The following is a 19,333-nucleotide window of genomic DNA, read 5'->3' as shown; positions in this document are numbered from 1 at the left end:
ACCCAGAACAAACCATTGCCTGTACTGCTGGAAGGGTCGAGTTGCATGATCCTTGATGTTCCAGATTTGAGCCGAAAGAGTAAAGTCTTCAAGAATGTGTCTGAGCTCACCCAGCTCCAAACCCTACTTACTGTTCCATCACACCAGCCTGAGCCAGAAGGTCAAACAGATGCCCATCAGGTGAAATGGACAGCTTTTTATGTTTGACCTGAACCAAGGAATCAGCCTGAACCCCACCAAGAAGGCAGGGTCAGCAGAGTGCCTAAAGCCAGCACTGCTGACACACCTTACTCTACCCTTTGGCACACAGTTCTCCAAAAGGTGACAAAATCCTGCATGCAAATCCCACAGATGTCACCTTTCAAGTGAAAGCTCTGATGAGATGGTAAATCTATCACACCCATAAGAAAAGATGAATTCTGTGAGAAAAGCAAGTAATTCAAAGTGTCCATACAGATTTTCATGTGAACTTGGAGGACAGACCCATCACCTACTATAAGACTACAAAGGAATATGAGGCCAAATCCCTCTATACTGTTAATGTCTACTTGTCAAAAGTAGAATTTAAAAAATAAAGAATGGGCTAAAAACTGGAATGTAATCATGAGTAAATCTGTGGGAAACAAAGGAAGTTAAACCCAACCAAATGGAATTAAAACTCAAGAATATTTAACCAATTACTTCCCAGCCTTTAAAATGCAGAGCCACATTGACATCCCACACATCAGAACAGTATCACAGGATAGCTGGATGGCACTGAGTACATCACTTTTTGTTGTTGTTGTTGCTGTTTTTCCTGTAGTTTGTGAGCACATATTCATAATGCTGTTGAGAGTTATGATACAGCTATGAATTCAGTTTCTGAAACAGCATTAAAAAATGCAACTGAATTTTTAAATCTTTGGCTTGTGCAATGAATTTGCCAAAATTCAATCCCTGACCAATCATCTGTCAAAGTCCCTCTGATTCTATCATTTTCCTCTGGCAATATTAATAAAATATTCTCCCAATAAATCTAGAGGCTTACAAAGCCCTTGTTCATTTTTCTGGCTGAAATGGGTTCAGTGGCTTCTGGAAATAAACCCCAGGTATGGAGACACACAGTGTGATCATTCAGAGGGATTAACATGCTGGCAAGTGGCAGCCAATCTAGTACTCCTCAACCTGCCCAGAGAACCAAACCTCCTCCCTTTCCTAGAGAAAAAGGGTTGTGATCTATTTGAAGTAGTGAATGCCAGGAAAGACTGTAGTGTTGCTATTCCTTGGAGGGGATTATACAGACAGAGAGGAACTGAGGTCAGAAGAACAGAATAAACATCTCTGAACTAATATAAGTCAATCTTAGCTTTGTCTTGAGAAGACGTAGGAGGGCTTCATCTGGGCCCAATGTGTTGCAGGCTAAGAAAAAGCACACGGTTTTAAAACATACTTAAAACTATTATAATTTTTTCCTCAGGCCTCCAGTTTTTTAAAATACCAACTGTGGGATAAATAAACATAAAGACTGACTTACTCTGGGAAGCATAATGCCCCTCAGTAGCTTTGTCTTCATGTCCTTCATACTCCCTGCTAGACAGCTGCCTGTTGGCTGTCTCCAGTCGATCTACAAACAACAAGGACATGGTTAAAAAAATGCATATGGATTTAAGTGATCATCCAATGGAGAAATGAAATGGGTACCAGAAGCTGGATATGAAGAGATGCTCAGGCAAGGGCCCCAAACTGAGCAATTCTTGGGGAAGAACAAAATAACAAAAGAAAAGTCTTCAGATGCCATCCTGTATCTTCACTCAGTCAAACTGCAAAGACAATGCACCAGCAGTGTGAGCTAGGGGCAGGCTGGGGGAAAAAACCACTTCACGGCCTCTGAGATGAAGTCCTCCCAAGCAGCTTAGTCTTCATAATTTCAAATCCAGACCTAGTCCAGCCTTGACCATCAGCCCTATATTTTATCCAGCAACTACTTATCTGAATCTTAGAACTAAAAATAAATAAAAGCAACAAATACCAAGAGAAATTAAAACAGCCCAATGAATGAAGATTGTATACAGCAAGTTTCGTTTGCCCAAACCATTTGGTATATCTTAATTTATCCAATTAAATAATCCAGCCTGGTAAGTATTGATTGGATATATTTGATATCCCACACAAAAGGTTTGTAGTATCTCAAAAAGTAGGCTCTAGCTACTGGTGACAACCAGCGCATTGAGTTCTCAACTGAAAAATTCAGTTGAGTTGACAGAACTGAAAAATGGCTTGGCTGACTGAACATGAGGCAAAATTTTATGGGTTAAATCACCGTGCTTGTTGGAGGTTGCCAAGACCCTGCAGCAGGTGGATAATTTCCTTCAGGGAGGACATATGTTTACACTCTTCACAATTGTGGCCCTCCCCCGCCCTGCAGGAGGAACATATGTCTAGCTCTGTCTTTCTATTACACCTAGTAAGTGAGGCGCTGGCTTGCAAAGAACACTTCCCAAAGACGCAGCCTGATGTGGAAAGGGCTGTGCTTCCCACATTGGTCTTTTTCAACATTCCTATTCACACAGTCATGAGTCACTATTGAGTAAAAGCAAAGTGGAGCTGCACACAGACTCCCTCCTTCCACAGCCTCAGGCAGGCAGGTTCACTTCCAAAATTCCATGCTGCAACCTACAACCCACGAGGAAGAAAAAGAATGATTCTACTCTTTGAGCACTTTTCCCTTCCCAGAAGGTTGGAATTTACAAGATCATCTAATGAAAGAACAGCAATCTGGCCCCGAATGAGGCTGTTGACTGCACAGGTAATTTAGGGTGGAGAGATCATAAGGAGAGGGTGACATGCCTCGGAGGTCTCTGTTGAAATCGTGAAGTCTTCTGATCTCGCCTTCCAGTTTATTTCTCATGGCCTTGTCCAACGACTCTCGCTTGGTAGTGGACTTCACCAGACTCTCGTAGGCTTCTGAAATTCTCTGGAGTTCTTTTTCAAACTGTAAGAAAGAACTGGCATTAAAGTGACATTCATGCTGGTGTCTTAGTAATAATGGTCCTATCACACTTGAGTGTCTTCGTTCAGGGCAGCCTTTCTGCATCTCAAGTTTCATGTCTACCAAACTTTAGAATCCATTTTGCTCCCCACCTGCCTTCCAAAGGCAACATCACTATTCCAAGGGCAATATCAGACCATGTGATGTCACCTTGTAAAAGTTCCACTATATCAATATTAGGAAGAGATGAATTAAACCATAACATAAGCCTCTTACACTTGATATGCCATTTTTATAGCTATGATCATTATTTCCACTTCATATAAGGAAAATATTAAAGCACAGAAGAACTAAAGCACTATAACCAAGACCCAAACTTTCAGACTTTAAGCACAGTGCTCTTTCCAGAGACCCTCCTACTTGCCTGTACTCTAGGAGAGGCTTCATTAATGAGCATATTCATCCCTTACTTATGTAAACATCTACATAAATGACCAATGGACTTGTGTTTAAGTACAAACAAGTGTACCGCAGAAAACCTTTTTTATATGCAGGAACTGAGAAATATAGGATTAAAAATTTTCTTATTTCATGAAATTGAGGATAACTGGAGAAGTCTTTATTCTATGGCATCTGGAAATCTGTAACAAGTAGCTAATGACTATTACAGGAGTCTAATGTAACAGTGATTTTGAAGTGGATCTCAATAAATTCCATTTTGCTACTGTGTAACATAAACACAGGAATGTTTTCTCTGATAATGTGGATGCTAATTCACATTACGGGTGGATAAGGAAGAATAGAGTTACTTTGGATTAGGGAGAAGGGAGTGAAGGGAGACAAGGGAGTTTGGGGTAGGAAAGATAGTAGAATGAATCGGACATTATTACCCTGTGTACATATATGACTACATGACCGGTGTGATTCTACATCATGTACAACCAGAGAATGAAAAACTATAATCCATTTATGTATGATGTGTCAAAGTGCATTCTATTGATAATTCTCCTTTGCTGTAACTTCAGGTTCTTCCTTTGACCCTAGTTCCTGTTTCTTCCACATGCTCTTGTCCCAGGACTGTCACGTCAAAGCTATGTGCTTATTTTCATGGTTCGTGTCTAATTTTTTGCCTAGAGGTCAGATTGACTGCCACTGAGGCTAAGCTGATGGTATGAGAGCAATAGCACTCCTCCCTGGACACTAGGGGACCAAAGGCACGTTGTGAGTCCCTTTATAGGAAAGAAATGTTACTGAGAGCTAAGCATGCTTTTTTTTTTTTGGAATACTAACTACCTAGATAAGAAAATCCATGATAAGACTTCTGTAAATAATACAAGTCCTAACAGATATTCATAATTTGCTTACAGCATGCAGATACTCTCCTGGGTACAGGGATACAGAAGTAAGATAATCCCCAGCCTTTAGGTGCTCACAGACTATGTGGAGTGTACCCAGACACAGGCACTTCTACAATGCAAGGTGATAAGGGCTATGACAGTGAAGTGCCATGACAGCCGAAAGATAAAGTCATTAATTTTGCAAGGGTAAGACAGAAAATGTCATTTAGAGAAAATGCCATCTAAAATGAGTCTTGAAGGACAAACAGGAGTTTGCCAGGCAAAAAAGAAAATCCAGAGGGCTTTGACATTCTAGGCAAGAAATTGGACACAGACCAAGAAAGATTGCCATGAAAGGAAGCACATGGCTTTGACATGACAGTCCCAGGACAAGAGCGGGGTGAGAGAGCCAGGAACTAGGGTCAAAGGAAGAACCTGAAGTTACAGCAAAGAAGAATTATCAGATGGAAGGAACTGGGGAGGGGCAGGTTGTAAGAAGCGTGGCGTGGTCTTACCAGAGTTTTATAGAGATAACTATAGGATGGAGCTGGAGTGTGGAGGTGGGAGTAGGAAGCGGGAGAAAAGAAGTCCAGGTGAGAGGCTAAGGTAAATAGATGAGTGACAGGTGACAAGGGCATGAGCCAGGATAACTAAAAGGAAAAATTCTAAAGATACTAAACAGCAGAGTCCACAGGTCTTGGTGTCTGGGTCTACCTCATAAGGCAGAAATCAAAGACAACATAGAAATTCACAGCTTAGAAGATGGGGAAATATGACAACTAAGATAAATGATGATAAGAAAAAACAGGTTTACCAAAGGGGGAAAAAAAAAACAGTTTGGCTTTGAAAAGGTGAGGACTGTAGAACACCAAAGTTTTCCAGTTAGGAGGTGGAGATACATGTCTGAAAGTCAGGAGGACAGCTGTGGTGGCATCAGCCAACAGATGACAGACGGTGACGGAATGAAGGCCACTTATGGAGTCAACAGAAGCCGAGAGAACCCATGGGGAGCGTTCACACTGAGGGATGGCTGAAGCAAAAGGAGAGAGACTGAAGTCATTGGCTCCATAGGTGCCAGAAGCCAAAGACTTCAGAAGGAGCAAAATCATGGTCAGTGTCCCCACAGGTTACACACAACCAAGCAGGGACCATCTGGGAAGAGGTCATTGAAGAGGCTGGACAGCGTGGAGCTTTGGCTTAGAGGCAGCCAAAAGAGGTGGAGCCAAGACACCAAGGCTCCTTTTGGTACCATTTTATTGTCCCTGAGCCCTCCCTATGCCAGAGTTGGCCATTCCACTGTCCCTTAACTTCCACAAGGTCTTCCTGTTTCTTCCAGTGATATCATGAATTATCAGCAATGTGGTGGCACGGAGAATACCACGTCCTAAATCCTGTTCACAGTGCTACTGCAAGTGACGCTCCTTCCTTTTAATTTTGTTTGCAAAAGAGACAGCTCCAAAACACTTTGCTATTTCTAGGCTAATTTTCTCTATAATGGGGGCTTTTATTTTTGGAGAGATGGGCATGCCCATGCTGCAGGAACAGTGCCCTTAAAGACCACAGAGCAATACCTAGTCACTAAGAGGTGTGAAAGTGCCAAAGCCCTGAGGTGCTACCATCAAAGAGCTGCTCAACCTGCAAGCCAAAGACAGTCGGGACGGTCTCCTGACCTGTGCCACCCTAGGATTCTGCTGCGGTCTGAGTTCACTGGACTGTTACCTGCTGTACATAACTCATTGTGTTTCCAATTTGACTGTTAACTCTTCGAGGGCAGAAATAGCTCTTACCATCCCAGAACTGTCCTCTGCCCATGGCCGCAACTGGGATTAATTAATCTTCAATCAACTTGGTGTATAAACTACATCTGACCATGGATTTTTTACTTTTACTAAGAAACTTCCTTCTGCACACTGTAAGACGAAACTTCAGGAGCCTTCTACAGCATAGTTTACCACCTCAAAGGCTAACAATCAAGAATCAACACATAGCTATGTGCTCTAGGTACTCAGACCAAAAGGGCAAGGACCTTAGTTCAGGGCAATTATTTCCTATGAGAAATGATAGCTGTAGTGGTGGACAAGTAGTCCCTTGCAGTGTGGTTGTAGAGATCAGAGTTACAATTAAATATGGGGAAGTTGAAGAGATGCAGACTTTGATCCAACACAAGGGAGAGTTTCCTAATTACGTTTCCCAGAAGTATAGTTCACCCAGTAGTGAGTTCTCCCTTTTTTGCAATTATACTCGTAAAAAAGAAAAGGCCTCCTTTTAGGGACATGAAGCCAGGATTCCTAAGGGGTAGAAAGTCAGACTGGATTCATTTTAAGAATCTTATATCTAAAGCTCTTTTCTTTGTGATTGTACACTCCTTCAGAGTAAAAATCTTCTTCAGAACCCTCCATGTCCAGAACATCTTAAACCCCCCTGACATTTATGAAGATGAGGAGAAGACTGGACAGCTGGGTTGTTTAGGTTCTGGGTCTGGTGCGCAGAGGGAAGGTCAAGTTGGCCTTCACAGCTGCTATCCTCGCCGCAGCCTGAGAGCCCTGAGGCTGGGCAAGAGAGAAGCACTCAGTGTCCCAGAAACAGAGCTACAAAGCAGAGTGAGAAGCCCTGACAGCTTCCAAAGGTACTGTTGTCATCACACAAACCAACAGAGGACCCTGAGAAAATCTCAGCCATTCTAAGCTCCAGGTGTATGCTTTTCCCCTGAGAACCGTCAGGGATGCCTAGGCCCAAAGAAAGGCTGTTGTTCAAGCCACAGACTTGCACTGTCAAAGCCTCCATGGTTTCCCTCACAAAAGAAGAGTGTCTTCACTAGTGCAACCCTGGGATGACCAAAGATGCTCATTCCTTCCCCTCCTGATGTCCATCTATCCCCTGATAGTTTCTGAAGCCAATCACTCAACAGCGCACAGCCTGGTCCTCCTGGAAACTCTGTCCATTAATTAAGCTTCAGAGAAACAGGGAGGAAAGAGAAGCAAAAAGAGTCACCAAAAGGGAAAACAAAAACAACAGCTCTTTCTGGGAGCCCCTGACCATCTTTCCAACATTAACAGTGATAACTACTACCTTGTGCCTCTTTGGAAACAGAGCCTTGGTGACGAGGCCGGGCTCTGGCAGCCTCTGAATTTAATCATTCTTCTCGGCCATGTTCCTTGGCACAAAATGCATATGCTAAGCTCTGCAATTAAAAATTCATCTATTTTTGGTTTTGCTCTTAAAATGAATCTCTGTGAGGGCCAAAGTGTTCCCAATGCTATGAGGGTCTCAGATGGAATGATACTGTGGGCATAGCATGGCAACATCCTACATCCTGGCAGGCCCACCTAAAAAGTAGGCATCACATCCATGCCAAGAAACTAGCAGCTATCATCACTGAGAAGCGGAGTTGTTGCCTCGGCCCACCATCCTCTGCCCAGACCTAAAACTTAAGCAGATGCTGAGAACACTGAGCATTGAGGACAATGGTGAGGAAAACTCCAAACAAGGATGGCCTATGGGACACATGGCAGAAAATGTCACAACACCAAGCTCACAGAGCCCTTCTGGGTCTCAGTCCCATCTTTGAGAACAACTGTAGAACTAGTGAGGAGTACGCCAAGGATCTCAGGAGATCTGAGGTTTTAAATTGACAATTTGCAACAAAATCAGAAACAGATGTATGTTATTGGCTAACAAAAAACCCTCTATATATTAATTTTTTTAAAAAGTCACTGATCTTTCTATACTGCACTGTCCATGGGACTCTTCCACAATATCCATGTGAAGAGACCCAGCACCAACCTGTCTTCAGGGGGTCTGCGGTGCTCTTGGACACATCTACCACAAAGCTTCCTTAGGGAAGAATAAAGAAAAATGTGTTTCCCAAAAGTGCTGAGTGGGCCCTTCCCAGTTTTCAGGCCATACCAAGAAGCTGCCCTGGGAGGAGTCAGAGGCAAGCTGGGGCCTGAGCAGCAGCTTACAGGCAAACAGCCAGGAGACAACACACTGGTTTCCCAACTTCTAAGGGTTCAAGTGGAGGTGGGAGTGGGGCCATGATCTTCATGCAGCACTGTTTGTTTGTGGCTCTCATCTTCCCTCTGATAAAGGCAGCCAGAGCTCCCTGAGCCAAGTCTGGTCTTGATTCTGGGAGCTCCAGACCCTTTCAGAGGAAATTCCACACCAACATGCTGGGGCAGATTGTAGGCGATCACTTGCACTATTCAATCCTCTGCTCCCGGCTTTTTACTGCCAGCCATTGGAAAATGAGAAAGGCCTACAAACCAAAACCCTGACTACCAAAAGATCAGCCTTAGCTCTGAAATCAATAATGAACACTAATTGATCTAGCCATGATTTTTATTAATTGTCATATGGAGTCAAAGGGACAATCTTAGAGTCAGGTGGAATTTACTTTTCTACCCTAGCTCCTTATAGAAGTGCCTTATTCCAAGGACAGGGACAGGCATTTACACTCATTAGATCCCTGCTGCCACACATACTTCTTGGGTCCAAAAAAGAAATTTGAGCACGCTATGGCTCTCCTGCCCTAAAACACCCCATTACCTTTGCCTCTCTTTTCTCTTCCATACTTCCTGCAGTACATGTGGGTCACCAAGAAATCAAATGTTACTGTCCATCTGAGGAAATCCTACTTAGCCTCTGAGGCCTCGACCACCTGAGCTGCACCTCTCCTGCAGGCATTAGGTTTCCCAATTCTCTCACCCCTATATTACTGTAAGCTCCTCCAAGAAAGGCACTGGGTCATATTTATTTTTGTCTCCCTAAAGCTTTGCACAATGCCTGGCATAAAAAGGGGCCTCGTGAAACACTGGCAAGTGAGTCAGCCAATCGACACCCAGGAACAGGTAGAGGATCCTGTTCCCTCCAGAGAAGCTTCTCTGTCCCCTTGCCTTGGGATGTCACATACCTTGTGGAGCTTGTCGGCATTGTCATAGTAACCCTGAAGCTCCTGGTGAAGCACTCGGTTCTCTTCAGTTAGTATCTCCACCATTTGCTGGGCGCGCTCCACAATCGCAAACGCATCTGGACCAAGTTGCTGGCTGGGGGAGGCGGAAGGCGGGGGCTGTGGAGCTGCCAAGGTCATCGGAAGTGGAAGTGGCAAGGAGACAGAGTGCAGTGGCCCACTGACGGAGGAGGTCTGAGAGGACATGGGGCTGTGCTGCTGCACAGTCGACGGGAACGGAAGTTGGCATGGGCGGCTGCGAGGGAACAGAAGACCAGCAGTCAGACCCCAGGGGAAGTGGTGGGAGTAGGAAGGAAGCCCCACCAGTATACATATTGTCATGGCTTCCACTGTCAAAGGTCACCAATGCACTTCCCAGTGCTCAACTGAGGAACAAGCTCCACCACTTATCCCGCAGATATTATTTGCTGTGTTCCCTCTGAATCAGCACTGTGCTGGCTGCTGGGGATCCAGTGAACAAGACAGATGGGGTTCCTGCTCTCAGAAGCTTATCTTCTAGGAGAATAACACAGGCACAGGTGAGCCATCAAACTGCAGAACAAAGCTGAGAATCAGAAAGTAAAATGGTTCATCAAAGAATAGAGAAGTTAGGGACAGGGCACAGCTCAGTGGTACAGTGCTTGCCTGGTGTTGACAAGATCCTGGGTACAATGCCCAGCACTGTAAATAAGTAAGTAAATAAATAGTGTGAAATACAGAAGTTTGAGCTCAAGTCTGAATGGCAAATCAGAAGGTATCATGGTTTGGGTGGGAGAGGTAAAGAAGTGGGAGAAAGAGATGCCAGGTAAGAGGATCAGCTAGTACCCAGGGTCTATGGCAGGAATCAGCACTGGCAAGAGCAAGTGGAAGAAAGCCTGGTGGTGTAAAGCATAGCCAGTGAGCAACACTGCAAGACAGGACTAGAGACAGGGGCAGGGGCCTTCGTGAGACAAGGCCCCAGACTTCCCCTCAGAGGGTACAGAGGCCAGTGGGGGACCTGCCCTTGCCAGGAGTGGTGTACGCAGAATGTATTGCACAGTGGCAAGAGACCCATGGAGTCCAAAGAAGAGGCCCAGGAGTGGCCTAGGTAAGTATGATGAGAACTCACAGAGTCAAAGCAAGAAGAGAAACAATTGAGAGACTTGGGGTTCGTTTTATATATATATATATATATATATATATATATATATATATATATATATATATATATATATATCAAGGTGGGGAGAAGGAAAGTGAGGGAAATAAAAATTATTCCTCAATTTTGGGTTCTGTGCAAATGAATAGGGCTACCATTTGATAAAATGGGAAAGTCCGGTAGAGGGACTGATTTGATTTTTGTTTTGAGGAGGTCTGGAGGTCAAGTCCGGTTTAGTCATGTTAGAAAGAACTCATGAGGTGTCTCTTAAAGGCTCAAATTCCTGGTATTAGCACTTACATCTGAAACAACAGATGTCTATCTCCTGTCTCCACTCCCTAACAATTCCTTCCCCATTATTCTGTTAACCTGCATTTTCTTTCAATCTAAGCCCAGGGCCTTCAAAGACAACTTTTTTGTTTGTTTGTTTGTTTGTTTGTTACTGGGGATAGAACCCAGGGGTGCTTAACCACTGAGCCATATCCCTAGCCCTTTTTATTTTTTATTTAGAGATAGGATCTTCCTAAGTTGCTTAGGGCCTCAGTAAGTTACTGATGCTGGCTTTGAACTCATGATCCTCCTGTCTCAGCCTCCTGAGTCACTGGGATTATAGGTGTACACCACTATGCCCAGCCAAAGACAATTTTTATAGGCACAGGCATAAACAGCAAACAGTCTTGAAGTCTAGTTCTCCAACCACAGCTGCCTCTCTTTTGTTCAGACAGGAAAACTGGGAACTGGAGATGAAGTGTAAGTAAGAATTAGCAGCAACACAAACACCCATCAGTATTGTGTCAAAGAGCAGAGTCCTCTGGAGATCCAGCTACTTCTAATCAGTGACAGTTACCTGTGTCACCCTCCATAACTGGTGGCTATCTATAACCAAAGCTCCCAGAACTACCCCAGTTTTTCCCAGCAGGTCGCCTGGCCTTGTATTTTCCTTTTACATGTATTTGTTGGAGTGGTTTTGGCCCCTGCCAGCCTCCACATCTCTCACTTCATAAGCATTACTCACAGTCAGGATTCCTCTGAATGCCAGCTACTAGCAGCTAAACGTTAAACTCCAGAAGAAAATTTGATAAGGGCCACTTTGGCCCTCATTATGCAGATATTCATTTCTTCATAAAGATGACCAAAGACCAAAACCGGCAGATGATACTATAGTACCTATCTTCAGGCCCTGCTTAGAGCATTCTATCTGGGTTCAGGAGCTACTTCCCAAGTGGATTTACTTCTGCCTGCAGTCTAGGAGCCCCTTCTATTTCATGTTAAAGTAACTGACATCTAAGTCTCCCAGGCAAGGTGAAGAACTGCAGAACACAAAGCTTTATTCCATAAGTGAACATCAACTTCCAATTGGCTTCAGATTTTGGAAGGGAATGTCGTCAGTGGCAAGACTTTAAACCATCTCTCCTTACTCGCTACATACCTGTTACCCAACTACTTGGCCACATCTTTAGACTAAAACATTTCTGCATTTTGACAAATCTGTGCCCCTTCCACACTGAAGTGTGTGTGTGTGTGAATATATGTGTCCTCCCATGTATACAAGGAGATCCAAATCATCCGGAGAATGAAAGGCCACTGGGCCCTGCTTTCACCCCAGGTCACAGGAACTATCAGGCATGGACCCAAAACTTCACAGACCTGTTACTGAGTTAGTGTTTCCTGCAGGCTGCAGATCCCTACAGTGCATTTTCCATGGAAAGAGGTTACCTTCACAAGAGCCCACATACCATATTATACCACTGCCTTTGAGTCAGAGGCTGACACCCACTTTTACCTCCTAAACATTCCTTTCACACTTCACCCAAGGCCAGGGATAAACACTGCTAGTCTTGGAGACAGAGGTAGGCGGCTCTGCTCTTGGGAGCCTTGGGGTGGGGCTTCCACCTCCAACATTAATTTAACTCTGGGAAGTCACTTATGGTCAACAATGAGCCATTTTCTCGGTCATCTCTTCCTGGTATGTAATAATTACAAGGAAAACCAAGAAGAGAGGCAGAAGTCAGATGCCACGGTCTTCTTGATGCCAGCTAAGTCCTTAATGATGGTGTGAGAATACAGAAAAAGTATGTCTGCCAAGAACGGGGAGACTTCTATCACTTGGAGGCCACACACTGGCCTCCAAGTACCCCAGTTACACACTCGTGCTAATAAACCCACATGGTGATGGGCAGCGTGTGGACAGGAGGGCACAGCACGACTCCCTGGCTCCACCACTCAGCCAGCTTGGGGTATGGGCTCAAAGGCCTGGCAGATCTGGGCTTAGTGTAAATGAGGTGAAAGAAAAGAGTGTCGGGACAGAACAGAGAAATTTCATACAAAATCACATCAATGCTACTGCCTACCCTTGGTTTGCAAAGGTATAGCTTGCAATGTCTTTGATGGGCCAGCATTAGGAAAACACTTCCTAGTAATGGGGACAAAAAGAAAGGGAAAAAAGAGGGGATGGGAGCCAAGATTTATTGAGAAATATTTGTGAATATAATTCTAGGCTGTTACTGTCTGTCTGTAAGCCTGTTTCCCCTATCAGATGGTGAAGTCAGAGAGCAAGTTTATTAGACATCCTGAGTCTCGGACTCCTGGGACTAAATTTCACTTACCTCATACAGTTATCAAAGGACCTAAGCAGTATGTAGTAGGTCTGGCACACAGTAAGCCCTGGACAACTGTTAGCTGCTATTACTGTTCTTAAAATTATTATCATTGCATCCCATTGCCCTCGATACAGAGCCTAGCATAGGGCAGTCACCAGAAACCCAGTGAATTTTTTCTGTCATGACTAACATTTACTGAGCACTTCTGACATCCCAGTCACTATGGTATCCACTGCTACATGCATCCTCTCATTTTGATCTTTATAAAATAGGTATTGCTGTCCATCTATTTATACAAAGAAAACAAGGCTAAGGAAGTAACTTGTAAAATATGAGAATAGATAAACCAGAGAAAAGAGGAACATAAAGGCATCAAGTACGGGCATTCTGATTCCAGGTCCTTGCAGCTCACTGCTTGCCTGTATATGCTGGTGAACGTGGGGAGGGAAGGCAGCCTCCTTCAGTCCTCTGCTCCAGGGTTCCCAACACTTACCAGTGGCCCAGTCTAAGCCACCATCACGCTCATGATCAACATCCTAAAGCTACAGCACCAGAACATTTTGGAGGCTCAAGTGATCTTGGAGCAAGCATGAGTATTAGAAACCTGCTTCTGAGTGGTTTCCTTGGACGGTAACATAAACTCAGTGTTGCTCTTTTCACAGGTGAATGTCTTGTCCAGAGAGCACTCAGTTAACCATACAGAGGGTCTATGCCATCTGCCAGGTGCTGCTTTCCATCACCTTGCTTAACCCACACAAACAGAGGCAGGCAACCCTAGCCCTTTCTTAGCAAGGAAGCACAGCTTCTTTCTCAAAGAGCCAAGTGTGCCTTGAAACGACAAAGGAAGTGACCTTCTTCTATGTGCCCCTGAAGTGACCAATTATTTAAAGACATCTGAGCAGGACTGCCAGAGCTTCTCCCCAGCTCTGCGTGGAAACGGGAACCAAGGATTTTAAGAGGGGTATCTAAGGCATGAGACAACCTCAGAGGCTGGTCCTCTGTTGTCAATGATCTGGCCCAATCTGTGCACAGACTGACCCAGATCTGGCACCCAGTTCTCACCTGGCCATCTCACCTGTACAACTCCCCATCATTGACCTTATGTCATGTTATTTGTTCTCTTGAATTTCTATTTAAATGTAATATTACTTAATATTTCATACATCTGTGTCTTCCCCCACCTAATTATTAGCATGCAAGTTTTCAAAGGATAGGAAATAATGACTCCTACAGAATTGCCAACTTATTTCATCCCCGAGCAGGAAAGCAATTTATACCATATTTGACTGGTGGGTTTTAAATAACAGATTTAACATTGTTTCATTAAGGAAGAGATATCCAGCATTTAAATTTGTTCTGGATGCTACAGGCAGACTGTAGAATCATTAAGGTGACAACATAATAACAACTCTGTGACCCTGACCTTCTGCTCAGGTATCTTAGATCATTAAATGCAGCTGGAAACTGCAGTGATACTATTTGGGTTGGGGAAATAATGTAGTGGTATCTGTGGCAGCTAATCAACAGGCCATTTGCTCCTCTTTGCATACAAGGCTTCACATTTAAACTTTTGCTTTTACATTATACCTGTAAATAAATATGTCATGAATGGCAATTTACATCCACCTGTCATTTCATCCTCATAAGATTGGGCATTCACTGCTCTCATTCTGTATGCAGTTATTCTATTTTATAGCTATCAAATTAAGCCATATGACTAAACAGAGATCTCAAAGTCTAAACAAAGCATAAAATGAACCCACATGCTTCCACCACACCAACATGCCTCATATGGTGGCACAGGACAGGACTGTTCTTAATTACCCCGGCTCCCCTGCTCCCCCCCCTCCTTTTTTTTTTTTTTTTGGTCTTGGGGTTGAATTCTGGTTCTGCTACTTCAGCCATGTAAGCAAAGACATTTCTAACCTCTCCTTCACCTTTAAATGTTGACAATAATAGTACCTATCTCACAGAGCTGTAAGAATTCAATAAGCTGATGCACTGCCCTTACTGTCTGCTTTAGGAAACCACTTTCTAATTGTAAGCCTGTTATCACACAATGCCGTTGGGTACTAGAAGAAAGGCAAGAAGCACCACCCTCGGGTCTCCCTTCCTCTTCAGAACTTGGGATTAGCCTTAGGAATCACAGTCCTTACTTGTAAAGCCTCAGCCTCAGTGAGGAATCCCCAAGCCCTCTGGAACCACAGAACACAGTGCAGAGGCAGAGTGGAGTTTCAGGGTGAGGGCAGGACAGGTCAGACAGATTCTCATCCCTTCTCCTATACTGACCACACAATGCAACTAGCCATGTGAAGCTACTGAGCACTTAAAATGTGGCTGGTCCAAATTGAGATGTGCTCTGTCAGACAGATATCAGAATTTGAAGACAATGCAAAAAAAAAGTAAAATAGCTCATTAAGAGTTTTTTATACTGATTACTTGTTGAAATTATAATACTTTGGATACAATGAATTAACTAAAATAAGTTTTAAAAATGTTTTTAAATGGATTAACGCAGATGTTTTAAAAGTAATTTCACCTGTTTAATTTTTTTTTGGAGGGGGGAACATCAGATTGAACCCTATACCACTGAGTTACATCCCCAGTCCTTTATTATTGTATTTCTACTGGATAGCACTTCTATAGATCATACTGCAAATGCATCAAAGGGCCTCACTTTAGAGGTCCAATTCCCAAACTCAGTGAACATCAGAACAGTTCAGGCCAACAGCTTGGCTGTTCCCACTCTGCAGTCCTCAGAGCCCACATGAATGGGCATGAATGAAGACAGGCTATAACCAACCAAACGCCATGTGGCCTACCTCCTTCTGATGGCCTAACTGTAGATAAACATAGTTTATAAAAATAAAAATGACTAGGGGCTGGGGCTGGGGCTGAGGCTGAGCGGTAGTGCACTTGCCTGGCATATGTGAGGCACTACATTTGATTCTCAGCACCACATATAAATAAATAAAATAAAGGTACATCAACAACTAAAAAATAAAACTAAAAATTTTTAAAAATGACTTGTCTAATTGACAGAAACTTTGCAAAATATGACAGAAAATGAAAATCATAAATAAATAGATGAAAAATGTAGCCAAGTAAATGACAAAAGAGAAAATAAAAGCAACTAAATATAACTAAAAGCAACTAAACAAACTTTTTAATAGATAAATAAAAATCCAAATAATATTTTTTCAGTTTGTCAATATTAATAATTCTGTTAAATGAGCTTTTTTTGAGCCCCCAAGTAAGGACTTTTAAAAAATTTCTCAAGATATGATACATATTAGGATTTGCTCATGTTAAAAATAACATAGGAAAAAGATGGAAGGAACTATTACATAAGGTAAAGGTGATGTCTCCAGATAATGGGTCTCTTGAATTTTTTTCTATTCTTCATACTTTTCTGTTCTTTACACATTTTCTATAAAGAATAAGGAGAGCTTTTTTTTTAAATCATTAACTAAACAGTACACATGCATTGTAGAAAAACTGTAAAAATCAACATAGTTATTCTAATACTCAGAAAAAAAAGGAAACGAAATGAAGTAAAAGATGAACTAATAAAGGGCTTCTTTGTCAAATAAGGTCCAAGTTTGAATGCTTCTCAGTAAAAATACCTCATATTTATATAGAGCTCTGCAACTTACAGTATTTTCTTATAATTTTTGGATCCACAAAGCAACCCAGTGAAGAGAGTGTTTAACAATGGTTATTTCTGAATAATGGGATTGAGGTTAATTACCATTTTCCTTTTTTGAGGGGGAAGGGTGGTGGGAGTTACATGTATTTCTGAACTTTCTACAATAAAGAGATTTTTATTTATGTAAGGAAGTAAATTAGTTTTAGGAAAAATTAGCAGAAACAAATTGCAAAAAGAAACTAAGGCTACAAGAACTTATGCAATTTGCTACAAGGTATAAAAACCTGAATTTAAACCCCTTGAAACTTCTTTTTCCAAATCCATGGGACCTGGACCCCTTTGGTCATGTAGACACCACACAGCTCATAAATGTCCAGATTATGATTTGACTCTTGTGTAAACTATGAACATAACCATAACCACTGTGATGCGGGTGGTACGGATAACCCTCCAGTTTGGAGAAGTCACTCATTTAATGCACTGCAGCTGGAATTGCATCAGCTTTCCTGGGAAAGTAACCAGAACTTGACCCTCGCTTCTTGAAATTTCCATACTACAGAGCTGTTTCTCAGGACACATGAGGCATTTACTTGGTTTATCCAGCCATAATTTAACTTAAATGTTATAGAAGCTCCTGAGTTCTGATGCTGGCATTCAAACACACATATATGTGTGTGGAATTTAAATAAGGCTGCATGGCCTTATTTTCTTTAAGGGCAATGCATAGCTTTTAACCTAACGGCCCTGGTTCTGTGTTATCTTTTTATTGGAGGGTGTACAGGATATTGAACTCAGGGGCACTCAACCACTAAATAACATCCTCAGCCCTATTTTGTATTTTTATTTAGAGACAGAGTCTCACTGAGTTGCTGAGAGCCTCACTTTTGCTGAGGCTGGCTTTGAACTTGCAATCCTCCTGCCTCAGCCTCCCAAGATGCTGGGATTACAGGCATGCACTACCACGCCCAGCCTGGTGTATCTTTTGATCCCACATATAGAAGTCTGTTTTTATGACTGTATAAATTGCGAATATTAATTCACCATTTTGGAAGGATACACATACTTCCAAAATTATTCTCTCTCCTCCAGCTGTTTCTAACACAAAGTAAGATGGGACTGGTGAACCTTCCTTCAGCTACTATAGCACATACCAAACATGGAGCCCACCAGGATTAAGACCTGCCATTTAGCAAGCCTGTTTATGTTAAACTGCACTCTGGCTGCACTGTGCCCTGACTGGATTTCTCTGAGGAGAGGTGTTGTCTTTAATTAGCCATATGTGCTCTTACTCTCTCCTTCCTTCCTGCACTGTCATTTAGCATATTCCCAGAGAATGACCTTTAACTCTTTCCTAAACAAAACCAAACCAGGAAGTTTCATGGGGAAAAAAAAACAAAAAAAAAAAACAAAAAAAACACAGTGCACTTTTGTAGGGAAAATAGTGATAGTTGAGGACAGATTGCACCACAGGTTCTCCCAATAAACACAGGACACTAACTGAATGTCCCCTGCACTGGAGAGAAAGAAGATGGTGATGAAAGCCTGTGACACAAAGATAGCTCTGCAGAAGGAGATCCTCAGCATCTCTGGTCTGACATTTCCTTAGAAGACGATGTTTTGTCAGCTTAGGACAGAGGGCTGAGCCAAATACTACCATCTCATGCTTTTATAAAGTATATGCATACTAAAAATATATTAATACACCCATAGATGAGTAAAATATTAATAAACAGGTAGCACTCTTTCTGTTTCCAAGAAGCTTGTAAGTCAAACAGGCAATTGAACAGGCAAGACTGAGACAAGATAAAAAGCGAAAAAGACAATGTCCAGGCTCAGAGAGGAAAACATAGAGCTTTAAGTGCTCTTTTCATCAGAGAGTCACTCTTAGCTTTTTCCAAGGTGATACTACTGAAAATATAGAAATTAGTTTTCAGTTAGTAATTTATCATCTTCCATAACTGAAACATTCTGTTTAAAATGTCTAAATAAAAAACACACACACAACTCCCCTAGATTCCCCCTTCAAAGGAAAGCAAACCACAAGACAGACTACAGCTCACACCCTGCAGCTGTCAACAAGGTTAAGGTTGCCACCACAGTCTTCCAGGGTATCTGGTAAAGAAGAGGCACCTGGAGGGCTTTCCTCCTAGCATCTGGAGGAATTGGTTTTTCTCGTCCTCCAGGAAAACACTGAGGTGGGCAGCACACGGGATAGACCTCACACGTGATGTAGTCTGTAAATCTGATTAGAAACTCACCAGATGAGCTGATGTCAAGGAAAGACTTAAGACAGCCTCCATGGCAACTCATGGGAGGCGCACTATGCAGCAGAGCTCCAAGTGCACCCTGGCCCCTGAACCAAAAGGAGATGGTGCCTGTTGCTATGACCTTGCCCTCTAGTCCTCAGGCTTGATCGAATGAAAATATGGGTGTATCAAGAGTGCCCAACTCCTTAGCATTGCTGATAAGACGAGGAATGACAACCCACAGCAAGTGTCAGAACACCAAGAGCACCCGGTGAAGGTTCTGTCCTCCTGCCACTGCCCAGCTCCACTGTCCCCGACGAAGGATGCAGAAGAAGTTCTAAAAACTGGAAAATCTGAGCAAGTGTTAGAGAAAACAGGCTTCAATTTACTTGGAGTTCATTAAAACATGTAAATCATATGAAGAAAAAACATGGAAGAGCCAATTTTCAG

At 42.8% G+C, this 19,333-nt stretch overlaps 1 protein-coding gene across 2 annotated transcripts in view; it reads right to left on the bottom strand.

Annotated features, from left to right (window-relative positions):
* The window catches only part of Amotl1 (angiomotin like 1), a 138,856-nt gene that overhangs the window by 42,925 nt on the left and 76,598 nt on the right, over window positions 1-19,333 (bottom strand). For both annotated transcript variants that reach the window (XM_026396103.2, XM_026396104.2), the window contains 3 exons: window positions 9,215-9,506; window positions 2,827-2,971; window positions 1,514-1,603 (listed from right to left, as the gene is read on the bottom strand). In XM_026396103.2, coding sequence (XP_026251888.2) covers window positions 1,514-1,603; window positions 2,827-2,971; window positions 9,215-9,506 — 527 coding nt within the window. The remainder of the gene's footprint in view (window positions 1-1,513; window positions 1,604-2,826; window positions 2,972-9,214; window positions 9,507-19,333) is intronic.

This window comes from Urocitellus parryii, chromosome 4, assembly GCF_045843805.1.
Source record: "Urocitellus parryii isolate mUroPar1 chromosome 4, mUroPar1.hap1, whole genome shotgun sequence".
NCBI classification, from domain to species: domain Eukaryota; kingdom Metazoa; phylum Chordata; class Mammalia; order Rodentia; family Sciuridae; genus Urocitellus; species Urocitellus parryii.
The sequence above is the reverse complement of the archived record's forward strand: the minus strand, read 5'-3'. Positions and strand labels throughout refer to the sequence as shown.